At 32.2% G+C, this 25,418-nt stretch overlaps 1 protein-coding gene across 5 annotated transcripts in view; it reads left to right on the top strand.

The window, feature by feature from the left end:
- FSTL5 (follistatin like 5) overlaps nt 1-25,418 on the top strand; it is a 933,164-nt gene that overhangs the window by 494,823 nt on the left and 412,923 nt on the right. For all 5 annotated transcript variants that reach the window (XM_031942878.1, XM_031942877.1, XM_031942880.1 and 2 more), the window contains one exon: nt 98-218. In XM_031942878.1, the coding sequence (XP_031798738.1) occupies nt 98-218 (121 nt within the window). The remainder of the gene's footprint in view (nt 1-97; nt 219-25,418) is intronic.

The following is a 25,418-nucleotide window of genomic DNA, read 5'->3' as shown; positions in this document are numbered from 1 at the left end:
TTCAAATGATCTATTAAATGATTATTAGAAACAATTAATTATACTGGAAAACTCTAAAGACCCCAATGTAATTTCATGGTTATAATTTTCTTGTCAGGTAATAAAACAGGATGAACTTGGCAAAGATCTGTCTGACTGTTCACTGTTTGATCTACTGAAATATGATGACTTTAACTCGGACAAGCATCTAACCCTTGAAGAATTCTACAGAGCATTCCGTAAGTGCTATACAAGATTCAGTTTATGGTTGCTTTTGGTTCTTTTTTCCTGCTTTCTTTACTCAGTAATATACATCCATTGTGACACTGTGTGCACGGCAACTGAGACTGGGGTGAGGGATTTCTAGAAAAGTGTCAGTGCTTATCTACATGGCAACAAAGCTAAAAATTGGGGATTTCAATAAGCATTTATAAATATTCCTGAAAATTTTCTTCTTTTAGATTTAATTTTAGTAATTTTTGCCAGAGAAGTTAGGTTTTGTATTGCTGTGTTTGGACCTATTTTAAGCTATGAAGTGGTGCTTGACTGACTATTACCATATATTTGGGAAAGGCAAAAGGTATTTCCATATCATTGAACTACCTTAGATTTTACCAATGACAATTTTTTCAGGCTCTACAAAGTACGGTCCTAGGTAGATTAGATGATAGCTTCTGTTTATGTTTGAAGAATACCAATGACAACTAGGAGAAAGTAGCAATTCATTTTTTTTTTTATATAGAGTTTTTTTGGTGCTATTAAACACACTGTGTGCCTGTACACAAATTCTTTCTAATTAAAAAAAAATTAAACCAGGAATTAAAAATACAATAGAGATAAATCTATGATGACTTCCTCTTAAATTATTTGTGTGTATATTCAGTATTTTTAATGTGTGAAATCAATGCATCACAGCACAGCTCACTTTCTATGTGGGAGTAAGTAGTTTTGGATATTGAATTAATATATCATTTCTTTTCTAACAAGATTAATTATCATAAATGTTCATATTGAAATTTCATTGACATGCTTATTAATATGGCTGAAAAATGATCTATTTATATTTTAACTACAACAATCATGACTCAAAGAATATCCATTCATTCAACAAACAGATCAAGTACATATTGTGTGCACTGGTCTGTGCTAGTTGCAAGGAGAGATTAAAAAAAAAGACAGAGTTCTTGCCTTCTTAGGGCTTATAATATATTAGAGGAATGTAATAAAAACATAGGTATCAAACATACTATTAGGAGATTTGTACTATAGTGAAGAGAGATATAATGAACTGTATGAGCATCTTTCTTGATTTCATTTGTTTTTAATGACAAGTTGGAATCAATGATTTTTAACCTAAATTGTCTTTGCATATATTGGACCCTCATGTGCCATCCCTCCACAACTCAAGTTGTTTTCTTTGGATTTTTACATTGTTTGTGACTTGCCCTGGTGTCTTATTACTTTAATTACTCATAACCTCATTGTCATTTTCTTGCTTGATTACCTATACTTATCCAAAGAAGCAGCATGGAATTTTTACAAGCTCTTTCTTCACATATGATGGCAACTAGATAGACTTATATACTGAACTCCCCCCCCCCTCTGTTTTTCTCTCTCTCAAATTGTAGAATTTTTCCCCAATTTCTTTTTCTTTTGTCTTTCAAATTTTACCATATTTAACATATTTAATTGTATCTTTGATCTACCAATAGATGAAAAGCTCCTTTATAGGAGAAATTTGATTAACACACAGACACACACACACACACACACACAAACACACACATTCTGTATGGTTCTATTACATAGAACTCAGCATATAGTACACATTTTACAAATTATTATCCAACTGAAACTAATCCAGTAGGACAGATTCTGACCATATATCTCATGTACAACCCTGATTGACAAAACAAAACACGTGACTTTCTTTGATGAACTTCAGCTCTCCAGGGGAAAATTGAATACCTTATTTGATTTTCAAGCAATTAACTCATAATGTTTAGGGACATTATTGATTAAGCATATAGAAATAGATCTTTGATAACAATCATTGGATCTTTAATTCATTTTACCTTGTGAAAACCTTAATATACCTTTGACAAATTCTATATTTTAATCATTTCATCTATTAATTCTATTCAGCTATTAATTCTACTCTTATATGTCTATTATGTGTATTCAGATATTCAGTATATTCTTAGCCTTATTATTTTTATTCCAATACTATGCATATATAAACAAATTCAGATTGATCATTTTTGTTTATTTTCTTCGTACTATCACCTCCCAACTCCATGCCTTAAAATTTCACTTTCACTTTCTGCCCTTCTCTAATGCCCATTTCTCTGCAAAATCCCTTACTCTCTACCAAAGATCCTAGAATATTAATTCTGCAAGAAAATTAGAACATTGATTTTTCATTATGCCTTATAAATTTCGATTTTCCTAATCTAGCTTTCATTCTTTTCATTCTTCAGTCTTCTTATATTAGTCCTACTTTTTCCACTATCAACTCTGAATTCTTTTCATTTTTTCACAATTCAAATGATTGATGAATTCAATAAATATTTCAGACATGGAAATACAGTGGCACTGTGAATGTAACAAAATCCCTGAACTCAGCTTGCATTCTACAAGAAAAGTAGATAAGAACAAAATGACTTTACATTCTCTAAACAAGGGTTTTTAACTATTTTAATGTCATTGAATCCTCTGTCAGTTTAGTGAAACCTATTCATTCTTTAGAATAATTATTTTAAATGTAGAAAATAAAGTATTTAGAATCACAATGGGAATCACTTAAAATTAAATAAAGTTATAATTTTCACATTCAAAATCATGTACCTACAAAATCTATCATTGTGTCCCCACAATATGGACCCCAAATTATAAATTCCAACTTTAGATTTTTTTTAACTCAATTATCTGGAATGGTATAAATTACTTGATATTTATCATCCTCATATTTAAGACTATTTCAAATTCTAGATTTCAGAATGGTAAGAAAATTTATGCAAGTCTAAAAATAAACATGTGTGGATGTATGCAATATGATTTTAAGAAAATTCATTATCATGGGTTGCCACATTAAATAATATAAAGAACTTGAGTATAGTATTTTCCCTAGATTTTTTTTTTCAGATTTCTTTTCTTTTCTTTTTCTTTTTAACATTTATTTATTTATTTTGGAGACACTTTGCTTAATGAATCATGTTGGAAAAGAAAAATCAGAACAAAAGGGAAAAGCCATAGAAGAGGAAAAAGAAGTGAACATATCATGTGTTGATTTAAATTAAATCTCCATGGTTGCAGATTGCATTTTCTAACCAAAGTCTATTGGGTTTGCTTGGGATCACTGAACCACTGAGAAAAATCAAGTCTTTCATAGTTGCTTTCTTGCTGTTAGTGTGTATAATGTATTACTGATTCTGCTTGTTTCACTCATCTTTAGTTCATATAAATCTTTCCAGGTCTTTCTGAAATCAGGCTGTTCATCATTTTTATACAACAATAACATTCCATTACCTTCATATACCACAGCTTTTTCAGCCATTACCAATTGACGGGCATCTGCTCATTTTCCAGTTCTTTGCTACCACAAAAATAGGTGCTACAAACATTGTTGCTCATGTGGGTCTTTTTCCCTCCTTTATGATTTTCTTGGGATACAGACCCAGTAATGGAACTGTTGTTAGACAACAAGTCTAACAGTTGTGCATACTGTTCAAAGGGTATGTACAGTTTTATAGTCCTTTGGGCATAGTTCCACATTGCTCTCCAAAATGGTCGCATCATTTCACAACTCCACCAACAATTCACTAGTGTCCGAGTTTCACCTCCAATATTTGTCATTATCTTTTCCTGTCATTTTAGCTAATTTGAGAGGTGTAAAGTGGTACCTCACAGTCATTTTTAATTTGTCTTCCTCTAATCAATAGTGATATAGAGCATTTTTCATATGACCATAAATGACTTTAATTTTGGCAGATGAAAATTGTTTGTTTATATCCTTTGACCATTTGTCAATTGGGGAATGACATGCATTTTTTTTTATAAATTTGACATAATTCTCTCTATATTTTAGAAATGAGACCATTGTCATAAACACTGGCTATAAAGATTTTTTTCCTATCTCTACCTCCCTTTTCACCTTATTTCTATTGGTTTTGTTTGTATAAAAACTTTTTATTTTAATGTAATTAAAGTTATTTATTTTGCCTTGATAAAATTATATAGTTGTTTTTTTGGTTATAAATTATTCCCTTCTTCAAAGATAGTATAGGTGATTTATCATCCCTTGTTCTTTTTGTTTGCTTATAGTATCACCATTTATGCCCAAATCATGTACTTTTTTTACCTTATTTGGGTATGGGGTATGAGATGTAGGTCTATGTCAGGTTTCTGACATATTTTTTTTTCCATTTTTCCCATCAATTTTTGTCAAATTGTGAGTTCTTATCCCAGAAGCTGGAGTTTGGGAGTTTATCAAATACTAGATTACTATAGACCTTGATTATTGTGTCATGACTTTCATTTCTTTTTAAAATGTTTCATTCCCTAATGCCATTTAAAAATGAATAGTCTTTTATGTATTCTTCAGTCTATTTCTGCATTAAAATCAAGACTGTTAAAGAAGTTGGACAGTAGCACTTCTGACACTTGAGAAATCACATTTTATATATTAAATGATTTTCTCTTTGACAAATCTCCGTTTTTCAATTTCTATGATTCCTCAAGCCGATATTTGACAATTAAACAAGAGCAGTAAAGCTTTTTTGTTTGTTTGTTTTTCTGGATATAGAAACTTAATGCATAGGGTTGTTTTGGGGGAGAATTGGGGAAAGGGTTGTATATTTCATAGTGCTTTGATAACTTGTTCTTGGAAATGTTCTGTTTCTTTTTCATAAATTTTTATTATTGTCTTTAGGGTGTAAAGCTCTACAAGTGCATGCTTATTCTGGCATAAATGTTTATGAATTCTCAAATCTGTATATCGTGATATGTAAAATGTCAATAACAGAGGGACTGAGGCATGTTTTCTTTGAGCAAGATAACAGTTTATTAACAATTATGTGCAAAGTTGTTAATAAAGTAGGTCAGACTGGCCCCCTTAGGTTAGTGACCACAAAGGATGAGAGGGAACGCTCTCTATTGTGATTCAGGAAAAGACATCTGAGTGACTGGAGAATGTAACAATTGACTACAGCTGAAGAAAGGCGGGCTGGCCTTCAGATGGAAACAATCATGCCAGTCTGACAATTAGGTAAAGTTAATTGCTTTATGAGCCTCAACAAATAATCTTGGCCAGAAAATCAACAGTGCCCCAGTCTCTGATTAGGATTATAACTGCTTTGATAGTTGTTAGCTAGAAAGAGATCAAACTATTCCTACTTTTATGAGAAGAAACAAGGACAGAATTGTCTCTTAGTGGAGAATGTCAGTCTAATTTGTTTCTTTTAACAGGAAATGAAACAGAGACTTCAAGTTAACTGGTTAGCAAGCAAATGTGATCACATAATGCAATCATACCTTTAAATTGGAACTGGCAAAAATTGCATTTTTTAGTTTAACTGAGAAATTATTCTTATTGTTGATGAGTCTTTTCAGTCATATTCAACTTTTCGTGATTTTGCTGTTTTTGTTTGTTTTGTTTTGTTTTATTTTGTTTTTGGCAAAGATGCTAGAGTGGTTCACCATTTCATTCTCCAGCTCATTTACAGATGAAGAAACTGAGACAGATAGGGTTAAGTGAGTTTCCCAGAGATTGTTAAATTAAATCTGAAATTAGATTTGAACTTGGGAAGATGGGTCTTTCTGTTTCCAGGTCCAGAATTCTATTGATTTGATAAATAATATAGTTTCTATAAAGAAGTATTTATTAGTTCTATCTATGTTATGTGCTTGACAAATTGATACTTCTATGAATGAGTCTTAAATTATGAAACTACATAATCTTGCTTCTCTAATTTACTTTTTTAAAAGCTTTACATAGGTAACATATCAAAATAAGAGTGAGTTACTTTTAAGATATCATTTAACTAGCATTTTCTGGTAAGCCCCTTCTCACAGCAATTCCAGGATTTGCAAGAACTTTCATTTGATGACTCCAAGTTTGAAGTTAATTAAAACTATGAAATTTTATTTTAAGTTATACATGCATATTTATGTTTTACATATTTCCCTCTGAGTCATGTTGGGAAAAAAAATCAGAACAAAAGTGAAAAACCACACTAAAGGGGAAAAAAAGAAGAAAAAAGGCGGAAACAGTCTGCTTTTATCTGCATCCAAACACCATAATTCTCTCCCTGGATGCAGATGACATTTTCCAAAGTTAATGGAATTGACTTATATCACTGAATTGCTGAGAAGAACAAACACTATCATAATTATCACACAATCTTGCAATTGCTACATACAGTGTTTTCCTTGTTGATTGCTTTATTCAGCATCAATTCATGTAAGTCTTTCTAGGCTTTTCTGAAATCAGCTTGTTCATCATTTCTTATAAACAATAATAATTCATTACTTTCACATACCATAATACCAGAAATATTTCACATACCATTCCTCAATGGATGGGCACTCATTCATTTTCAAATTATTTGCCACCATAAAAACAGCTGATATATGTATATATATATAGTTTGCACAAGCAGGTTTTCCCCCTCTTTTATAATCTCTTTGGGATACAAATGTAGTAGTAACAATGCTGGATCAAAGGTTATGCACAGATAGCTTTGTCTGTTCATATCCTTTAACCATTTATTAATTGCAGGATGAATTGTATTCTCATAAATTTGACTCAGTTTTCTATATATTTTAGAATGAGGCCTTTATTAGAAATATTGATTGTAAAATTGTTTCTCAGCTTTCTTCTTCCCTTCTTATCTTGGATACATTGGTTTCCTTTGTACAAAAAGTTTTGAGTTTAATGTAATCAAAATTATCAATTTTGTATTTTATAATGTTCTTTAATTCTTCTTTGGTCATTAATATCTCCCTTTTCCAAAGATGTGACAGATAAATTATCTCTTGCTCTCCTAATTTGTTGATCATATAACATGTATCCAATTTGACTTTATTTTCATGTAGGGTGTGAGATATTGGTCTATATCTAATTTCTGACATACTATTTTCCAATGTTTTGTGGGGTCAAATGTTGAGTTTTTATCTCAGAAGCTACAGTCTTTTGGTTTATCAAACAGCAGGTTACTATAGTCACTGAATAAAGTGTCTAGGTACCTAATGTATTTCACTGATCAGCTGCTATGTTTCTTAGTTTTGATGACCACTGCTTTATAATACAGATTTAGGTATGTGATTGCTAGATCATCACCATTTATATATTTCTTTAAGCAGCATATTTAAACATTTAATATTAGAAGACAAATGTGGTGAATTTTGTCGCTTTTAATTGAATAAAACATGTAAACACCATTTATTTTATCTACCTGTTTATTGTTCTCTTTGCAGTTTCATTCTTGTTTTTCCCCCTTGAGGAAATTGGGGTCAAGTGACTTGCCCGAGGTAACACAACTAGAAAGTATTAAGTGTCTGAGGATGAATTTGAACTCAGGCCTTCCTGACTTCAGGGCCAGCACTCTATCCACTGCACCATCTAGCTGCCCCTGCGGTTTTGTTCTTGAATGAGCTTGAGATGGTCTAGATTAGAGATAATTTTCACCAAGTTTCATGTAAATTTAATTTTCCATGCACTGTTGTATGAGGCAATGTTGCTCAAAATTTTTATCCTCTCACCATAAAATTTTGAATTCAAATTAAGATTCTAAATTAATTTCCTGATGAATTTTTTAATGCATTTTGCCCCTTGATTTTTAGCACTAAGCTTTCTTAGGAAATGGAAATCATCTGCTCTGTCTATTCTTTTGTCTATTTTTATTTTCTTTTCATTCCTGATCCTCATTCTGTTTGTTTTATTTTAGTTTGTTTGACAAAATAAAGATATTTGGCTATAAAACCCAGAAGATTCTCTTTGGCGCTCTCTCTCTCTCTCTTTCTCTCCTTTCTCCTCTCTTCTCTCTCTCTTTCTTTCCCTCTCTCTTTAATGAAATGGTATTTTTTAGCTTTTAATTTCTGCCATTATTGAGTGAGCAATTTATTCTTTGCAGCAGAAAGCATGTGTTCCACTCAGACATATAAACTAATTAAAGATTTTGTTTGATAGCAGCAGTTCTAGTAAGTTTTCTTTCTTGTAATTTATGATCCATCCGGCACCATTGAATGTAAAGTGGAGATGCTTGTATGGAGGTTATATTTTATTCAAAATGTACATTTTATTAATAGTGACACACTGGTAAATTCAGTGTCAGAGGAATGCAATCAAAATAAAGTGTGAATAGTGATTTATTTTTTTTTTTTGGGGGGAGGGTTATGTGACACTGCAGCAAAGCCACTAATATTTGGTGACAAGATCAGTAAATAAGAATGTTGCCTAGAATGATACTGTTTATATTCATCATTGGGAAAAAATGATGATAGGTACTGGGAAATAATTTCATGCTACCATGGCAGGGAAGCTATGTCAGTTTATTGCCTTGGTATTACTTTTTATTCAGGAAAAACTCTATGAATTATCAATATCAAGGTTCCATTGACAATTATTGAATTTATTTTTGAAATAACTAGAGTACTTTTAAAATTATATATTAAGGGAGTTTGGGTAGCAGAGCACCTGCATTATGTCATAACTAACTATGAAAAGCTAGTCAAATACAAAGTAAAATGCACTGAAATTAATTTCAGGAAATGAAATGAAGCTAATCAGTAATGTAATGATTCTCCTGGTAGGTCACTTTATCAGTCATCTACAATGCAAAAGGTCTGTTTTACTTAATGCAGAGATAAAAAGAGATATTGGGCAAGTTGAACACTCAGATATATAAAGGGCCCAATTGTGGAGGTGGTGTGGGATAGGACAAAATGCAAAGTCTGTGAAAAATGGAAAAGGACCTTCACATGCAAAAATGCTTGTAACAACTCTTTGTAGTGGCAAAGGACTGGAAATTGAGTGGAAGCCCATGAGTTGGAAAATGACTGAATGAGTGATAACATATGAATGAATAGAATAGTGTTGTTTTATAAGAAATGAAATTGATTTCAGAAAAGCTTTACATGAACTTACATGGCTGACTTACATGTAAAGTCTTACATGAACTGATGCTAAGTGAATGAGTAAAAAAAAAATAACATACACCACAACAACATGTATGTGATGATCAACTATGATGGACTTGGCTCTTTTCAACAATAAGATGATTCAATGTACTTCTAATAGACTTATGATGGAAAAAGCCATGTATGTGAAGATAGGGAACTATGGAGACTAATTTGGATAAAAATAATATTTTTGTTGTTGAAGCTGCTGCTTGTTTGCTGCTTCTTTTTTTTCCCTTTTTTGTGTTTTTTCTTTTTTTTTCCATTTTCATCTAATTTTTCTTGTGCAACATGACAAATATAGAAATATGCTGAAGTATTGAACATGTTTAACCTATATTAGCTTAACTAGAAGAGGGGAAGAAAAGAGAAATATTTGGAACATTAGGTTTTGCAAAGATGGATTTTGAAAGCTATCTTGGCATGTATTTGGAAAAATAAAAAGTTATTATGTAAAAAAAAACTATTAATATCTCTAGAATCCAAGGACCTAGGTTAAAACTCTTTGATACCAGAATGACCTTGAGTAGCTCATGCAGGGAGGAGTGGAAGCCAGGGTTTTGGTGCTTTTTTCACTGTAAAGCATTGCAGGAGAATTATTAATTTTTCTGCGTGAGATATTAGAGTGGTGACACTGCTTATGGAAGTAGGATGGAAGAGAAAGTGAAAGTTTTTTTTGTAAAGGAGTGAGATAATTAGTTTCCCTGGGGAAAAAAATTCCAAGGAAAAATTCCTTGGAAGGAAAAGGGAAGTCTGAATGACTGATATATTGGAAGTTATTTCATGGAGTAGAGAGAGAGAAAGAAATCTAAAATATCTTCCTTAAGTCTTTTGAGGTAAAAGCTCTTGTTTTTCCTGTTTTAGGAAAATGCTTATTCTAAGTTTACCACAAGCTGTCCTATATTTCAAGGTTGAATTCTTTGAAAGAGCCATCTACATTTGTTGCCTTCAGTCACTCCCCTCTCCTTTTCATCTTTGTTTTCTCAAATTTGGCTTCTGATCTCATCATTTAATTGGAATTATCTTCTATGATTTTTGCTCAGCCATTAAATCATCATTCTCCATCACTGCAACATTTGGTGTTACTGATCACTCCCTTGTGTAGAATTCTTTCTCTGCCTCTGTGTCTCCATCCATCTCTCTTTTTATTCTTCCCTCCCACCAATTCTCCTTTTACCTGTATTTCTATTCCTTAGTCCCCTCAAGCCCATTAATCATTGTTAGTTGTGGAGCTTTCTCTGGATCATTTTACTTGAGAAATGTATCTCACCAGTTGCTATGAATTAAAAAAAAAATCTATGCATTTGGTTACCAATTCTATATATCCAGCCACAATATCTCTCCTGAGTCTTATATCAACAACTGCTTTTTGGGTATCTTTAATTATATACCTCCCTATTATCTCAAACTCAACACATTTAAACTAGAACACATTCTTCTTAATCCTTTTAAATCCTCCCTTCTTTTGATTTTTTTTTTTTATTACTGTAAAGGGTTCCATTATTCTCCAATAGTTTATTCGAGCTCATAAACCCAATGTCATCTTTAACTTTTTAATTCTCATTCAGTTTCATATCCAGTCTATTTTCAAAAGTACTTTTATAGCATTTCTCATGCAATATATATTTTTAATATGCATGCCATCCCTTCCCCCTCCTCTCCATTCACCCAGTTACTTCCTAGTTCAGGTCCAAATTATCTTTCATGCAAGTTTATTATAAGACCCTGATATTTATGTTGTCTACTTCATGTCTTTCTCATACTCAAACCCTAATAGCTCCTTATCATCTCTGTGATTAAATATTAATTTCTCTATTATGAAAAGCCATGGAAAACTTGACCAGTTCTTCCTTTTTCAGTTTTATACATTATTCCCCTCAGTGTCCTCTATGATTCAGGGATATAAGGTTCCTTGCTTGAACAATTCATTGGGTATACTAACTCAGGCACTTGCACTGACTATCTCTCATGCCTTGAATTTTTTCCCATTTTTAGCTATTCCATGTAGTTCTCTTGACATCATAGCTAAAATGCTACCCTGTACAGGAAGCATTTTCTCATATCTCTTACATCTTTTGACTCCTGCCTATTTATCATCTCCCATTTATCCTCTGGCTATATGTATCTGTCTGTCTGATAGGTAAATTGGTAGATGGATAATAGATAGATAGATAGATAGATAGATAGAATAGTAAGTAGAAAGTAGACATATGGTTGTTTCAATACAATCTCCCCCATTACACTGTGAACTCCAAGATTGCCTTAGAAGACTGCCTGGCACATAGAAGGCTTTGAATAAATGATAACTGATTGACTGACACTCAGTTGCCAAAGCAAACTTTCTATACTACAGGTTTGACTATTACTATCCTATGTACTAAATTTCAGTAACTCCTTCAATTCTTTAGAATTTTTGTCTCTTACTTTCTTTCTTTTTTTTTTTTTATACAGTTCAATTCAATAGCTGGTAGGCTTTTGGTATTTTCAAAGTGATGTGATTGATAGAATCATTTGATCATTGTCTTCCTGATCTGTTCTTTTACTGTGGTGGTGTTGCTTTCTTTAAAAAAATAAAAAAAAAGAAAGTTTTTAATATCGATATGGCTAATAATTACAATATTTTTACCCACTGAGTTACTTAAGAAATTCTGAGAGATTGTATATAGTTATTATAAGGATTTCATTTTTCTTTCTTTTCAAAAGTGAAGGAAGGTGAAGTTGAATGGAGAGAAAAATATATGCATTTTTTTCAAAAAATAAAATGAAATGGAAATAATTTCACCAAATCATTCAGAGTTATCCCTGTATGGAAAAGAGATGAGGCATTATTTATAATGAACTTATAATTTTTAATAAAAAAAGACTTAGAAGAAGTTATATCTTATATGCCAGTTTTCCATTATTTGTTTTCAGTCTGTAAAACTCACAAAGCTGATTGTTTTTATTTTTGCTAACTTTTTCTTTTTTCTCTGGTTAATGTTAAAATCCACATTTGTTTTATATTCTCTAAAGAATATGCTTTTAACACCATTCACCTTTGTAAATATGTTTTATGTTGCCATTGATTGTTATCTGTGTCTCATTTTCACATCTAATAATGAAACATTAACAGCAACTTATTGTTTTTATAGAATTATAATCATGAAAATTTAAATTAGGTATTGAAAAAATATACTCATACACACATCAATACCAACTTGCCATTTTCTTTATGTAAAAGTGACTAAAACATAGAAGTTTTTTTTTTTTTAATTTTCCTATTTACTCTTTATATTACTATAACAACTATCATCAAGAGTTTCTTTAAAGGGAGCCATGATATACTACCATAACCTATACTTAATTTGATACTTAGAAAGATTCATGGCTCCATTCTTCTACCAATGCAACTCTTTCCTTTATACATTTTCATCCTGAATATTGTTTCCCTATCTTTTCCCATGCATACTTTATTAAAAGAGTTGCCTAATGTACCAAAAGTCTTTTTTTTTGGCTGATCTTTTATTATATATTACAATTATTATTTTTATTCTGCTATATCACTTACTCAATTGCTCATATGTGTTAGGGGGAAAAGGAAAACAAAAACATGTTCTATTCACTTTCTACTCCCAAAAAGAAAAAAAATTCATTGACATAATATCCATATCTTCCTCATTACCATTACAACCATTATAATCATTATTATTAAGGAACATTATATGATATTGATATTTTATTGAGAGCAATTTATATTCATCTGAAAGTATCTGAGTAATTACAAATAATATAATTATCATCATTATTGTTATTGTTATTATCCATAATAATGAGATTTAGATTTGGGATACCCAAATTAAATTAGGATTTCTGGTGGTCAGGGAGTTAAATAAGATCTAGTGGCAGGTTCAGGGTATAGGGTAGGTTTGGCTCTCCTGCATCCCTTGGGATTCGGCACAAGGATAGGGAGTTTTGGGGGAACTCCCTTCTAGTGGTGCAAGTGTTATCTGTAAAGGAATTTACAGATCTGAAAACCTAGACTGATAAAAGAAATTTATTATGGGGTTTGGAAGTAAGGTAAAAATCTAGTTAAGGAAATAGGGGAGGGTAAAGAGAAGATGGCACTGGAAACAGTATTCCAGTGGGCAGAGACCCATGGTGTGCCAAGCATAGGGCTGGCATGTTTGGAACCTCTGCAAAGAGAGGATTTTAGTTTGGCTCTTTTTATAATGAGAGATTTAGATAAAGGGGGACCATGGGTGGAGTCCCAAGTTGCCTCAGATCTGACGGGGGTTGTGAGAGCCCAAGTTGGCTCAGATCCTATTGGGGCTGGGACAAGCCCGGATCTTCTATTGGAACTCAAAGGGATGCTTTTGACCAGGATTTGTGAATCAAAGGTGCAGGCTTAATGCATCAGCCAAGAGGGGCTGATCACAATTACAAATCAATCTGAAAGGATCACAAATCAGTTTCTTAAAGGGACCACAACCCTCTTCACTAATACACCTCAAAATCTCAATCTCCTCTCTTTTCTATGACCTTTTCTCTCTTCTCTTACCCGTTTCTCCTTTTGTTTCTGCCCTCCCTTCTATCCAACCCCTCCCTTCCCTTACCTCTTTCTCCTCCACTTTGCTATCTTACCTGATAAATTTTTATGCAGCAACTGAGTTATTTCCTCTTTAAACCAAAACTGATGAGATTAAGCTTTAGACAATGTTCATCCCCTTGCCTTCTTTCCTTCTAATGTAATGTCTTTTCTGCCTCTTCATCTAATTTATGCCAGTTTACCTTCCCTTTCCTCTTCCTTGAATATAATCCTTTCCCCACTCCTTAATGTCTTTTTTCTTTAATATCATCATAGCAGTCAATGTATAATCATACCCTCTGCCCATGTATGCCTTGTCTAACTGCCCTAATAAAAGATAGTTCTTAAGAAATATTAATTTTTTCCCAATTTAGGCATGTAAATAATATGTTTAAATAATGTTTATTTTCTTTCCTGGTTATCTTTTTTATACTTTTCCTGAGTCTTCTGTTTGTAGATCAAATTTTCTGGCTAGTTCTGGTCTTTTCAATAAAAATGATTGAAAACCCCTTACTTCTTTGAAAATACATCTCCTCATCTGAAAAATGATGCTCAGTCTCATGGGGGAGTTCATTCTTAGATAATTGGTTGATTCTAGAATATGATAAGCCAGACTCTCTGATCCTTTATTGTAGGAGCTGCCAAACCCTGGGTAATGCTGATTATGACTCCTCAGTACTTGAATTGTTTATTTCTGGCAGTCTGAGGGTTTTTTTTTTTCCCTTGTGATTATACTTCTGGAGTTTTGCAACAATGTTTCTTGGGGTTTCCCTTGAGGGATCTCTTTCTAGAGGTGATTGATGGATTCTTTCAATGAAATTATTTTGCCGTCTGGTTCTTATATATATATATATATATATATATATATATATATATATATATAGTTTTCCTTGATGATTTTTTTTTGAAGAAGAGCTTCAGGGCTCTTTTTTTTTATTTTGATAGTGGCCTTCACATAGATCAATAATTTTAAATTTTTCTCTCCTGGATCTATTTTCTAGGTTGGCTGTTTTTCCAGTTAAATATTTTATTTTATTTTTTTTACTTTTTTCCATCCTTTTTTTAGTTTGACTGATTCTTGATGTCTCTTAGCTTTTGTTTTCATTAATGTTTTTCATTGATTTCATTAATTTTCATTAATGTTTTCATTAGATTCTATTTGCCTAGTTTTAGTTTTTAATGTATAATGTTCTTCACTTAGCTTTTGTACATCTTTTTTTCACTTGATTAATTCTACTTTTCAAAGGGTTATTTTCTTCAGTGGATTATTATTATTATTTTCATTTGTATTTGGCTAATTGTGTATTTTAAGGAATTTATTTCTTCTTTTCTTTTATTTATTTTACATTTGGTCAATTTTGTTTTTTAAGAAACTTATTTATTTGGTACAATTATTTATTTTCTGCATTTGGCCAATTATAATTTTTTAAAGGAATTGTTTTCTTCAGTCAACTTTTATCTATTCTTTTCCAAGTTGACTCTCTCTTGCATAACTTTTGTTTCTGATTTTTTTCTGACTCTCTTATTTGATTTTCAAAGTTCTATATAAGCACTTCCAAGAAAGCTCTTTGGGCTTGAGAAAATCACCTTATGAGGTTTCACATGTAGACATTTTGTCCTCTTCTGAATTGGTGGTTTGATCTTCTTTGTCACTACAGTAACTTTCTTTGGTTAAAGTTCTTTCTTCCTCACTTCCTTGATTCCTCCCTTCCTCCCTTCCTCCCTCTCTCCCCCCCTTCCTTCCCTCCTTCCTTCCTTCCTTTTCTCCCTTTTTCTTTCCCTCCCTCCCTCTCTCCCTCCCTCCCTTCCTCTTTCTCTCTGTGTCTCTTTGTCATTCTCTCTGTCTCTGTCTCTGTGTCTCTTTCTTCCCCATTTTCTCTGTCTCTTTATGTGTCTCCCTCTGTCTCTGTCTCTTTCTGTGTTTCTTTCTCTTTCCCTCTTTCTTCTTCTTCTTTCTTTCTTTCTTCTTTCTTTCTTCTTTCTTTCTTTCTTTCTTTCTTTCTTTCTTTCTTTCTTTCTTTCTTTCTTTCTTATTTTAAGGTTAAGCTCTCCTCCTATGGTAAAGGGGATTCTGTCCTAAGTTTCTTGTGCAACTTTGAACACAAGGCCAAGTTGTGTTTGGTGTCTTGCTTATAGCAGGGACTAGCCCAAGTAGTTCTGCCTCTTGGTGTCTGTTTTCCTGGAATGATGATTGTTCCTTCTGTGCTGGGCATGGAGAGTGCCCACTAGTCTGCCTTGCTTCTTCTACTGAGTCAGGAATGAGGGTCTTGGTTGCTAATCCATTATTAAAATTTTCTTAGCAGCTTTCCCCTATACCATCTGAGCTGGGTTGAGCATTCTTTTCTCCCCAGAGACTTAACTTTTTTGAAGTTCTTCCAGTCTTTCTTGGGCTGGAAAATAGTTCAATTTTGTCTCTTTGTAGGCTCTGTTTAGAGGTTTGATTTTATGTGATTTTCAAGGGAAACTGAGAAAATTCAAGTAGCTTCTTGGTTTCACTCTGTCAATTCGGCTCTGCCTCTAGAAGTCAAGAAAGACAATTTTAATGAAACATATCTCACCACAAAGTTCTCAAGTTCTCAGATTAGATAGATAGCTGAAATATATATATATATATATATATATATATATATATATATATATATATAAAACTTTTATTAATATTTGTTCTAATATAAAGAAGAAAAAGATTCAAAGTCTATGTGCAAGACTAGATCTATGTTGTCTTTCTTTTAGTTCTAAGTGCAGGGAGTAGAGTTTCCCATTTAGAAGCTCAAGTTATAGGACGCTTATAACCATAGTTACAACCTGGATGTTGCTAGAAGCTCAACAGGGAAGCATTGAGAAGGCAGGATCATTGAATATATGTCAAGAGGGACTTTGGACATTATTCAATGAGACTAATGTTGCATAGGAGCTGAGTTGATCTATGAATTTAATGTTCCTCCCTTCTCAGAGACTGAGATTGCCTCCCAAAGTGTTGGGGGGAAATGTTTGTCTCTGCTTTGCTGTATTTCCTCTGTTAAGGGGGGAACAAAATCATTGGAGGTCTGGGAGCCTTATCCAATGGCAGAGAATAGGAAAAAAAAAACTCTTTTAAATATATTGATGGAAGTCAGAGGAATGGGTTGAGACCAGAGAATGTGTATTACACATACCTAGTACATTTTACACCATGAAAAAGTAAAATGTTTTGGTTTAGGGAAGAAAAGTAAGAAATAAGTAAAAAAAAATAATGAGTTGGATTTTTTGGTGCCTAAGCTAGTCTTATTCAAAGTTAGGATCAAAGACAATGATCAGAAATAATTATTTAAAAGGGGATTGAAATAGGTATTCTTTGTACATTTAATTTCAGAAGTAAAGGAGTATTTATCATATCCCAAAATCTTAATGGAAATTTAAGTTTCAGTAATTTCAGAAATATAAATTCTAAAAACTTATGGAAATGATTTGAAAGTTTAATTAGATTTATTATAATTCTGAAAATTTTATTTTCATAATAATTAATCATAATCATAATAATATTATTATAAATTTAAAAGTTTAATTAGATTTATTATATATTAGCAATTTAAAATCTTGTAAATAAATGGTTTTAAATTTTCCTTTTTTAACAAGATGAAACATCTGTTATTATGCTTTGCATGTGTAAAAATTTCTACTTGACTTTATATTAAACTAATGAATTGATAGAGACTATCACTTTGCTTAACTATCTCAGTTACCTGATTTATCTATAGAAGACTTTCTTGTGGGGTCATGTCTAAACTGGTGTCTATATAACAAAACCTTTTTTAAAAAATAGAATTACAGGAACAGATTAGTTGATCAGTGGAATAGGTTAGGTTCAAGGGACAAAACAGTCAGCAACTATAGCAACCTAGTGTTTGACAAACCCAAAGACCCCAGCTTTGGGGATAAGAACCTACTGTTAGACAAAAATTGCTGGGAAAATTGGAAACTAATATGACAGAAACTAGGCATTGATCCACACTTAACACTGTACACCAAGATAAGGTCAAAATGGGTTCATGACCTAGGCATAAAGAATGAGATTATAAATAAATTAGAGGAACACAGGATAGTTTACCTCTCAGACCTGTGGAAGGGGAAGGAATTTATGACCAAAGAAGAACTAGAGATTATTACTGATCACAAAATAGAAAATTTTGACTTTATCAAAATGAAAAGTTTTTGTACAAACAAAACTAATGCAGACAAGATTAGAAGGGAAGCAATAAACTGGGAAAACATTTTTACAGTCAAAGGTTCTGATAAAGGCCTCATTTCCAAAATATATAGAGAATTGACTCTAATTTGTAAAAAAATCAGGCCATTCTCCAATTGATAAATAGTCAAAGGATATGAACAGACAATTCTCAGATGAAGAAATTGAAACTATTTCCAACCATATGAAAAGACGCTCCAAGTCATTATTAATTAAAGAAATGCAAATTAAGACAACTCTGAGATACCACTACGCACCTGTCAGATTGGCTATAATGACAGGGAAAAATAATGAGGAATGTTGGAGGGGATGTGGGAAAATAGGGACACTAATACATTGTTGGTGGAACTGTGAATACATCCAACCATTCTGGAGAGCAATTTGGAACTATGCTCAAAAAGTTATCCAACTGTGCATACCCTTTGATCCAGGAGTGTTACTACTGGGCTTATATCCTAAAGAGATCATAAAGAAGGGAAAGGGACCTGTATGTGCACGAATGTTTGTGGCAGCCCTTTTTGTAGTGGCTAGAAACTGGAAACTGAGTGGATGCCCATCAGTTGGAGAATGGCTGAATAAATTGTGGTATATGAATATTATGGAATATTATTGTTCTGTTAGAAATGACCAACAGGATGATTTCAGAAAGGCCTGGAGAGATTTACACGAACTGATGCTGAGTGAAACGAGCAGGGCCAAGAAATCATTATATACTTCAACAACAATGCTAGATGATGACCAGTTCTGATGGACCTGGCCATCCTCAGCAATGAGATCAACCAAATCATTTCCAATGGAGCAGTAATGAACTGAACCAGCTACACTCAGCGAAAGAACTCTGGGAGATGACTAAAAACCATTACATTGAATTCCCAATCCCTATATTTTTGCCCACCTTCATTTTTGATTTCCTTCACAAGCTAATTGTACAATATTTCAGAGTCTGATTCTATTTGTACAGCAAAATAACGGTTTGGTCATGTATACTTATTGTGTATCTAATTTATATTTTAATATATTTAACATCTAGTGGTCATCGTGCCATCTGGGGGAGAGAGTGGGGGGTAAGAGGGGAAAAATTGGAACAAGAGGTTTGGCAATTGTCAGTGCTGTAAAGTTACCTATACATATAACCTTTAAATAAAAGGCTATTAAATAAAATAAAAAAAATAGAATCACAAAAGCAATCTTTTCTGTAAGTGTCTAGTAGGAGATAAAAACTTTTTAAATTTCAAAAATCAAGGAGAGTGATTAAATTACAGGGGTAATTAAAAAAAAAGAAGATATCACTATCGCAAAATTATGTCAACTTTCTTTTTTTTAGCATTTGTGTTTCTAAAGTTATGAAATCTAAAAATTAAAAATTATATTAAACTTTTGTGATATTGTAATATGAATGCCACAATTTTACACACACATACACACACACACACACACACACACACAAACAATGCCCCCAAGTGAAAGGTGATGAGGACTTGAACTAGAACAGTGACTGTGAGAGAGAAGAAAAGAGTATACATAAGAACAAAAACAAAAACAAAAAAATATGTATAGTACAATTATTGCTTACTCAAATATAGACAATTATTTTCTAGAATATATTTTCCTTAAAAAAACTTTGTATTAAAACAAAAGAAATATGAATACATAAATTTGTAAAAAATGAGATTTTTATTTAAATTAATTTTAATGTGGATTACTTATGATTACCTATTACTCCATGCTCTAGGCAATTCTCTAAGACAAAGAAGATACCTGGCTACAATAGTAGAATATTTCTATCTGAGAATTCCTTACAGAAATCAATAAAATCATAAATTCTTATATCTATATCTTCTACTTTAATGAAGGATCTATTAATATTTCCATATTATCTTATTCTTCATATGTTGAGACTTCATTTGACTCTATTGTAATCATTTTTGTCTGTTACCCAGATTATTAATGCTCAGTTTCCATGAAAAGTTAAAAACCCCTTATTTAAGCTTATTTTATCCTGAATTGTTAAATATATTTCTATATTCTGATAAAGGCTTAATTTCTAAGATATATAGAAAACTAACTCAAATTTGTAAGAATACAAGCCCTTCTTCAGTTGATAAATGGTCATAGGATATGAACACAAAATTTTCAGATGAAGAAATTAAAAAAAATTCTAGTAATATGAACAAATGTTATAAATCATTATTGAGCAAAGAAATGCAAATTAAGACAACTCTGAAGTACTACTACACACTTCTCACATTGGCTAAGATGACAGGAAGAGATAATCAATGTTGGAGGGGATATTGGAAAACTTGGACACTGGTGCATTGTAGGTGGAGTTATAAAATGATCCAATCATTCTGGAGAGCAATATGGAATCATATACTCAAAGGGGTATCAAACTGTGCATATCCTTTGATTCAGCATGTCTCTACTGTGCCTGTATCCCAAGGAGATCCTAAAAAGGAAAAAGGAGACACATGTGCAAAAATGTTTGTGGCAGCTCTTTTTGTAGTGACAAGGAAATGCAAACTGAGTGGGTGCCCATTAGTTGGAGAATGGCTGAATAAATAATGGTATATGAACAGTATGGAATCTTATTGTTCTATAAGAAATGATCAGCAGGATGATTTCAGAAACACCTGGAGAGACTTATGCTTCTAATGCTAACTAATGCTAAGTGAAGTGAGTAGAACTAAGAGAACATTGTACATGGCAACAAGAAGAATATGTGATGATCCATTCAGATGGTTATAACCCTTTTCAACATTGAGATGATTCAGGCCAATTCCAATAGACTTGTGATGGAGAATGTCATCTACATGCAGAAAGAGGAGTATAGAGACTGAATATGGATCACAACACAGTATTTTTACCTTTTTATTGTTGTTTGTTTGCCTCTTGTTTTCTTTCTCATTTTTTTTCTTTTGTGATCTGATTTTTCTTGTACAGCATGACAATGACAATGTGGAAGGTCTTCTATGTATAGAAGACCTGCACATGTTTAACATATATTGGATTAGTTGCTATCTGGAGAGAGAGTAGAAGGGAAGAAGAAAAAATAAATGGAAACACATGGTTTTGCAAGGGTGAATGTTAAAAACTCTCTTTGCATATATTTTGAAAATAAAAAGTTATTATTAAAAAATAATAGAAATTTCCTTACAGCCATATACTAAAAAATTGTTAAAATGCTTCTGTAATTGGGATTAATAGTCTAACTCATGTAATGTCTGTTCTGTGCAAATGTGTGTTTGTTTTAATATATGTGATATACATATATCATTATATGATAATTTTGTATACACATCTACATACAACATGTGTATGTGAGTGTAGATAGAGATAGATATCAAAGCAAAACCACTAGTGACATGTGGAGAAAAGATCAGTCAGTTGTCCATATAATACTAGCTTACTAGTTTAAGTATTTTTACAGATGAAATAGTTTGAACATTCATCTCTTTGAACAACAAAATATTTGAATATCTAGACTAATTCCCTTTTATAAATCCAAAGTAAATATAATCACTTATGCTGGTATCAAGGATAGCAAATTGTGCATGCCTCCAGAATAGTCTTCAATAGTATCCGATGTTGGAATTGATGGTTGTTATTAAATGGGAAGGTTTTGCTGCAGCTATTATTATATAAGGTCATATTTAAAGTTTATAAACTACATCATACACATTTAAACTCATTTCTTCTTTTGTGTGTGTGTGTGCTAATAAGACAGATAAAACACTTTAGACCCATTCTCATATTTGATAGCAGAGGACATCTGTCTTAAAACTCAATTTTTTTCTATATATTATATGGCTAAGGTTGATTTAAAGCTTCATGTTTTATCTGGAGAAGGCCATGGAACTTTATCATATTAAGCTAGTCGAACTCTCTGAGCCTAAAATCAATATACCTTCACCCACGGAAAAATAAAGCAAAAGGATGGCAAACAAACATGATTTTAAAATGATTTGTGCTTAGCAAAAGCATTTAGCAAAGTTCGTCCAAAGTCCAAATCCCTCCTGGGACTGAATTCTTTGAAAATATCAGAACATATCCAGAGAACTAAGCTGCACCTTTCTTGATTTTATTTGTTAAAACTAATTCTTTTCTTCAATGAATTTGTTTATTTTTAAGTCTAAAATTCTCCCCATGTGGAGAACTACGATAAGTCATGGTGTTAAAGAGTAGTCTGGGGGACAATGAATATTTAAATGACACCCTGACCTAAGACTGAGGCAGGACCTAAATTCAGTTTTTCTTTTATCCATGTTCTCTTATGAGAACCTGTACAATCAAAAGAGCAGTGAATTTGAAATGGGTGTTTTCACCAAAATGAGGAATTTGGGAAAATGGACAGGTTTAGTGAAAAATATTTAAGCAAAGAAATTCAATTAATTAAGAGCTAGTAATATTAGGTTAGTTAATTAATTAGATAAAATTAAATATCTTGTGAATTCCAAGTCTTACAAGCCCTACTTTCCCATTTTTCATGTCTTGTTCTCTTCGCTTGTTCAACTTCCAATCTGAAACATCATCCCACTTAGATTTCTTTCATTCCAACTCATCCTCCATTCAGCTAGCTACCTAAATAATCCTGACTGTGTAAACATCTATGCCTCTTCATTACCTCAAGGATCAGTTATAAAACATGTTTAGCTACAAAAAAACTTTAATAATCTGTCCTCTTTCTACTTTTTCAATCTCTTACTAGAGTACTAGCTTTCTATTTTATTTACCTTTTACAAATTTTCACTTGTTCATCTATAGTAACCTACTTCTTTATCCTTTCATATGACATTCATTCCACTTCCTATTCTGATGCTTTTTCTTTGAATGTGGTCACTGCCTATATTTCCCTCCTGACCTTGCTGATTTTCTTCAAGCAGGTGCTGCTGTTAAATTGTCTCAGTCATACCCAACCTCTTGTAACTTACTTTAGCTTTTTGTTGGAAGAGATACTGGAATAACTTGCAATTTTCTTCTCTAGCTCATTTTACAGATGAAGAAACTGAGACAAACATGGCTATATGATGTGTCCAGTATTATACAGCTAGTAAGTGTCTGAGTTGGGATTAGAACTCATAAAGATAAGTCTTTCTGACTCCAGGCTCAGCACTCTATCCACTTTCCTTTAAGACTCAGCTAAAATTTCACTTTTTGGAATAGGTCTTCTCCCTGTCCTCCAATCAATAAGTTCCCTCAGAGATAACTTTCATGTTACACTCTCTGTGTATTATGTATAAATGATTATTTGCATACTGTCTCCCCTGTTAGAATAGGAACTCCTTGAGCATAAAGAAAACATTTTTGCCTTTCTTTCTATACCTAATGAATAGCATGATGCCTGACCCATATTAAGTACTTAATCAATGGTTATTGATCAACAAAAATTAATGTTTCATTATTAATAAAAAACAGTAACATTAACATCATTATAAAAATATAAACTATGTTTTAGAGTATTCTTATAATTTATATGCCTATAGTTCAGGAAAAAAGTCCTGTTTTATATAATTAGATGTTAACTAAATTCTACTATTGGAGAAAAAGAGATAAGTATTCAAATTTCTCTTCTGGCACTATTATAAATATTCACCCAAAACAATACCTTCTGTATTTCAGTGTATTTGAAACATATTGTGAAATGCATGTTTTTTTGGTTTTATTTATTCTTACAATTATTGTTAATGATGTTTGAATGATGAAAGACAGCATGTTATTATGAATAAGCGTGACTTAAGAGTTAAGGAGACTAGAATGAATGTCCTATCTCTGACACATAGGACCTTGTATGACTCTGGCTAAATTAATTAATGTCCCAATGATGCACACAACTAAGTAAGACAAAATTACAGATTTAAAGTACTCAACTGCATGAGTAAAGGATCTTTAAAATACCAGGAATTTCCAACATGGAAGAAAAAAAGTCATCATAATCTGTCATTTTCTATTTAATAATAATTAGTGATATGATTCACAATTGGTCTCTGCATAGATGTCAAAATACTATTATAAATACTATCATTGCAATGACTTTGTTGAAAAGTCTTTTATTTAATTTTTGAGAGTTGTTAGATGCTACTAGAAGAGCTGCTGTGATCATCTTTCTGGTGGTGGAAACCTTTGCACCTAAGCTAGTTTTATTATTAAGCTTCACCTCAAATTTGGCAGGACTTTCTAGGAAAGCCAGAGTCATCTTCACACCATGTATATGACTTTATTGGAGAACCATTAAAATTATTGATTTAAATGTCATAATGGGATTATCACCAATAATCCTGGAGTTAGTGTTTTCTAAAACACTAGTTCTAGTATTTCATAGACACCCAACTCCTCTTAAAGCCCCTAGACATACTTGTTGTTAAAGTGTTGTAAGCAAGAAAACATCTGGTGAAACTATACCTGTTGAGCTTAAATCACCTTAACAGGCATTACATATACTGTATAAACCTAAACTGGCAGGATATGAAAGTCCCTCAGCAAAAGTTGGTATGAAAACAGCTAAATAACACTGTTCCAAATTAAACGTTGGCGTCAGTACCTCAGGAGCAGATGGCAATAATGGATAAAGCTGGCATGGGAAAAAAAGAGAAAGAATAGAGAGACACTTAAAAGTCATCCCTTTCTTAAACAGAGCCCAGTGTTAACATTTCAGGCAGGAAAAATCCAGATGACTTTCCAGAGTCTTTCTTGGTAATACCTTTTATTTGAAATTTTGCCCTTAGAGCTTCATAGCTTTAGCTTAGCATCTTGACATTCCTTGAAAAGCTCCCTTGGGAGGGTAATGCATACTTACGGTTATTCAGTGTGATTAAATGATTTGAAAGCAAATTTTGATTCAGAGGTGAAAGCGTATCATATAACATATTATAATAGAGACAGTATGGGCATTGAAGATTATCAGATTTAAAGACAGATTTTAGGTTCAGTCACTAGCTATGTAATAGCAAATATTTTCCTTCCTCAGTTCTCTCATCTCTAAAATGAGTGGGATGGATTAGATGGCTTCCTAGTTGTCTTCATTATCTAAATTTACATGCTAACAGACTTATCCTAAAAGCATGGTCTGATAAAAGCTAGAACCAAAAATCAGATAATATTATCTTTGATTTTTATATGGCAGTGATAGTTTGATAGCAGGAACTGACAACCCTTATTTTCTAAGTAAAAAGGTGTAAGTAAAAATTCCAGACTTGATTTCTAACCTACAGTATTTCTGTTTTAATGTAAAGTCACCTAACATTGTAAAACTATTTCAAATATGATTAAATTTGAATTTATGATATAACTCTAATACTGGCTGTGTTATGTATTGACATGTTGACCTTGAAAAAATTACTAGACATCTTTATGCCTCAGTTTCATCATCTGTACAGAAAGTTGAACATTTAAGTGTGTAATTCTATGATCCTTTGATCTCTAAGTTGCCTTGAAGCTTTAAATTTTATGATTCTCTGGAAAAAGAAAAACAAGCAATTT

This window comes from Sarcophilus harrisii, chromosome 6 (assembly GCF_902635505.1).
Source record: "Sarcophilus harrisii chromosome 6, mSarHar1.11, whole genome shotgun sequence".
Taxonomy (NCBI): domain Eukaryota; kingdom Metazoa; phylum Chordata; class Mammalia; order Dasyuromorphia; family Dasyuridae; genus Sarcophilus; species Sarcophilus harrisii.
This window is presented reverse-complemented; position numbering and strand designations above follow the sequence as displayed.